This window comes from Octopus bimaculoides, chromosome 26, assembly GCF_001194135.2.
Source record: "Octopus bimaculoides isolate UCB-OBI-ISO-001 chromosome 26, ASM119413v2, whole genome shotgun sequence".
NCBI lineage: Eukaryota > Metazoa > Mollusca > Cephalopoda > Octopoda > Octopodidae > Octopus > Octopus bimaculoides.
This window is the reverse complement of record NC_069006.1, coordinates 9,302,792-9,307,272: the sequence shown is the minus strand read 5'-3', so window position 1 is coordinate 9,307,272 and position 4,481 is coordinate 9,302,792. Positions and strand designations below refer to the sequence as shown.

At 39.2% G+C, this 4,481-nt stretch overlaps 1 protein-coding gene across 1 annotated transcript in view; it reads right to left on the bottom strand.

Moving 5' to 3' along the window:
* LOC106867632 (rootletin) overlaps positions 1–4,481 on the bottom strand; it is a 301,162-nt gene that overhangs the window by 69,630 nt on the left and 227,051 nt on the right. The window contains exons 7-9 of the mRNA XM_052976898.1: positions 3,961–4,173; positions 2,765–2,886; positions 1,469–2,038 (exon numbers count right to left, since the gene is read on the bottom strand). Of these exons, the coding sequence (XP_052832858.1) occupies positions 1,469–2,038; positions 2,765–2,886; positions 3,961–4,173 (905 nt within the window). The remainder of the gene's footprint in view (positions 1–1,468; positions 2,039–2,764; positions 2,887–3,960; positions 4,174–4,481) is intronic.

Here is a 4,481-nt window from a genome sequence, read left to right as displayed (position 1 = left end):
ACCCCTTTCATTACTATTTTACTCTGGTGGTCCCCTTTCATCTCTGTTTTGCTGTGGTGGACCCCCTTAGCCATCTGATGTTTAAAAACTTAGTTTTATAGATACTTCTTTCAAAATCCCTATTTCATTTTTCACCCTTTCACTTGCAAAGGTCTGCAACAGAATTCTCTGACAGAACAGGTTTCAGTGGCCAGAAACATGTTCTGCGATGTAAAACATTAGAGAAAGAAACCTAACTGTTTCTTACAATAAATATATCTAAAGCAAATTTTTTTGTGGATCCTTAATATACCACTGTAGATCCTCAAATTAATATTTTGCTTGCTTGCACCCCACAGAATCTTATATGGCTCCCCCTCCCCCAGAAGTCATATGGACCCTGATTGAGAAGCCCTGATGTAGAGGTTCCCTTGTTGGTTTATGTGGCAGTGATGGGTTTCTGTCATTCAAAGATGAGGATTCTGTTGTTTGATGGCTGAGTATTTCACAGACATATGTACTCTGAATGTAACTCTCAGGTAGAATTAGCACGACACAGTGTGTGCGCATTGATGAGGGGCTGTACCTTTTGAATTACAGGTACAATCTACTAGATGGGCTTCTATACAGTTTCTGTGCATCCAGTTGTGCTCACAAGGTATGGGTCGAGCCAGGGCTATAAAAATGACATTTATCCAAGATGCCATGCAATGGGATTGAACCCAGGACCTTGTGGTTGTGAAGCAAAATTCTTAACCATTTGGCCATGCAGTGCCTACAATATAACTGCCACTCAGTTGGTTACAACGACAAGGGTTGCTTTTGAAATTAATGTGCAAGTGGATGAGTACTCCACAGACATGTGTACCTTTAATATAGTTCACTGATAAATTCAGCGTGACACAGAATGTGACAAGGCTGGCCCCTGGAGAATTACAGGTACAACTCATTTTTGCCAGCTGAGTGGACTGGAGCAATGTGAAATAAAGTGTCTTGCTCAAGGACACAATGCTTTGCTTTGAATTGAACTCACGACCTTACGATTGTGAGCCAAAGGCCCCTAACCACTAAGCCACGTACCTTCACTGTAGCACACATGTAAAACACATTGGTGAATATGAAATGGTTGAATGGCAATGGCACTGAGCAATTGGTGCATCAGCTTTGAGATTAGCATCAGGTGATAATCTCAGGTTATCTTTGACAGATGGTAATTTATGATCAAATGGGAAAAATGGAATAAAAAGAACTAAAATAAAAAGCCAAAATGAAGGCTTTGTTAAAGTCTTCGGCACCCAAACATGGATGAAGGAAAGTATCAGACCATGGTTGCTGGAGAGAGCACTCCGAGGCTTTCATCCAGCAATGAACTGAACCTTTGCAAGGATGATGGTGACATCTGACGGAATAATCAGAAACACCAAAGTGTTGAAAGGAAACGAAGCATAACGAATATAATGAAGAATTAATTAGGAAATATGATACATACACATCTTCAATATCATTTTTCAATGATGTAATTGTCTGTTCTGATTTACGCCGTTCACTTTCTGCAGATTCTAGGGACACGCGTAATGAGACGATATGGTCCCGACTTGAACCTAGTTTGGCTTTTAATTCCTGAACTTGCATTTGTCGTTTATTGAGTGCTGCTTGGACAGCTGAGAAAGTTGCGTCGGCAAATGCTGGAGATCGAGATCGGCTCAACGGTGAGATGGAGCGGTTTCGTTTCTTGGGTGACATTGAGTGGCCGGGTGAGGTAGAGCGAGGGCGGAATGAGGTTGAAGTCAACACTGGTTCAATTTTGTCGGTTTGGTCAACCGATGTAGCGTCTGCAGTGCAAGAGAGGTCGGCGTCGTTAATAACAGCCTGAGCAATATCCCTCAGGGCCAGGTGGAGTGCATCGGTTTCCATTCGAGACTGATGGACAATTTCTTGCTCGTGATTGCTCTGCTGTTGCTCCAGCTGTTCCAGTTTTAGCTGAGTGACCTTAAAGAGTCGGTCCTTCTCTTCCACTTGCTGATGTAGTTTATCATTCAGAAGAGTAAGGTCATTGATTCTGTAAAATAAAATAAAATAAAAATGAAAATTTGGGAAAATAACAGAAAACACAAGCACAATCATGACTGTATTGTCGAGAAATTTGCTTCGCTATTCCATAGTTTTCATTTTTACCCCACTGCAAGGCTTTGATTGACCCAAAGCTATAGTAGAAGACATTTGTCCAAGGTGTCATGCAGTGAGACTGAACCTGCAACCATGTGGTTGGGAAGTAAACTTCTTACCACACAGCCACATTGCAAAATATCTCACAGAATCACTGGGGATGGTCATAGATGGAATTCCTTAGATCAGTGGTTCTCAACCGGGGTCCAGATGAGATTTCGTCGTTGAAAATTATGTGTAATATATCACTTATACTTCTACAATACATAAAATATTTCAACAATTTATTTATACAATTCTTAATAATAATTAACAATAGAAATATGGGATTTTTTAAAAATTTCAAATAGTTATGGCAGGTCCAGCAGATTAGAATAGGAATCAAAGGGGTCCATGGGTAAAAAGTAGTTGAGAACCACCACCTTAGATAATAGGTTTCTGTGTGTGTGTGTGTGTGTCTGTATGTGTGATTGAATGTATTATTTAAAACAAAAATCCTCTTTTGTCTTTCAATCATTACAGAAAACAGATGTAACAGTGTTTCTTTCTTTCCTTCTGTTCGTGTTTTATTTTAAAAAAACAAAATAAAGCAAAACAAAATCCATTAAATCCCTCTTACTTTGTATTTAATTCTGTGGTGAGTGTATCGTAACGAGCCTGTAACTGGACATTATCTCGGATCTTCTCCTTTAACTGATTTTCAAGAGTTGTTCTTTCGGTCTTTTCTTTGTCTAAAGCAACCTAAAGAGGATAATAATAATAATAATAATAATATGAACAAAAACATAGAAGCTATACCTGGATCCTCAACACTACACACTATCCAAAAAATAGCCCTGCTAGGAACAGCCCACATCCTATGCAAGACACTATCAATTCAGTAATACAACCTAGACAAAACAACCCATAAACACAAGACACACTCTATACAGTAATTATCCAGTGAAATAAACTTCCACCAGCAAGCTAGTTAACCAACGCATTCCACACTCAACACACAATACAAGCAGTAACACAACAAAAGACTGCTCTACACCTCAAGAGGAAAAAAAAACCTCCAGACTAACACAATACAATACTGCGAAGAGTTTGCACACTCCCAATAACAGAAATGAATACACAATGCTGCACAGACCCCAGCAACATAGAGGTGTAGAAGGTGATGCAGTAGAAATTTGCCTCAAACTACCAAATGCTGAACAACAACAACAACAACAATAATAATAATGATAATTCTTTCTACTAAAGGCACAAGGCCTGAAATTTTGGGGAAGGGGACTAGTTGATTACATTGACCCCAGTGTTTCACTGGTTCTTAATTTATTGATTCCAAAAGGATGAAAGGCAAAGTTGACCTACGTGAATTTTTAACCCAGAATGGATGAAACGTTGCTAAGCATTTGGTCCAGCATGCTAACGATTCTGCCAGCTCACCATCTTGAACCACTGGCACTCCGTTGTGAAATGAACGTGCAAGTGGCTGAGCACTCCACAGACACGTGTACATTTAAAGTAGTTCTGAGGGAGATTCAGCATGACACAGAGTGTGACAAGGCTGGCCCCTTTGAATTACAGGTACAACTTATTTTGGCCAGCTGAGTGGACTGGGGCAACGTGAAATGAAGTGTCTTGATTAAGGATACAATGCATCACCAGGAATCGAACTCACAACCTTATGATCATGAGCCAAATACCCTAACCACTAAGCCACGTGCCTTCACATGTAGAACAATATTAATGACATAGAATTCAGAAATCTCTTGACATTGTTTCCTTGTCTGTATTTTTATTTAAAAAGATTTGTCTTTAACCTACCAGCGTTTGTGTGTCGACATGTCTTGCATTTGAACTGTAATTGAGAGCAGCAGAGTACATTCCTCGAGCAGTGCGGTTGATATCTGAACGTACGTTGTGTAAGTCTCTCTCAGTGGCCGATTTCAAATCATTGAATTCACGACGAAATGTTACCACAGACTTCCACAGATTGTGCAAACGGTTGTGTTCTTCATTGTAGAACTGGTTGAAAGACTGAAACATTTGCAAAGACGAATTAAATTCATTAGTTAAAAAATTCATTAAAAACGGAGAACGAGAAGGAAAATCCTCAGAGAAAAGAAGTAAGAAACAGACTAATTTAGGTATTTCACTCATCGTTAGTAAAAAGAAAAGCAAATAAATGAAACACAAAAGATATTTCTTTCTACATGTTTCTTTAATAGCTATGTTATTTTACTGATCATGGTTACTGGGGGTGTAGCCAGTCGGGGCTAAACTTTGAAGTTTTTGGAAAGGATAATACCTATGCTGGTATTTGAGGATACAAAACCATATACATA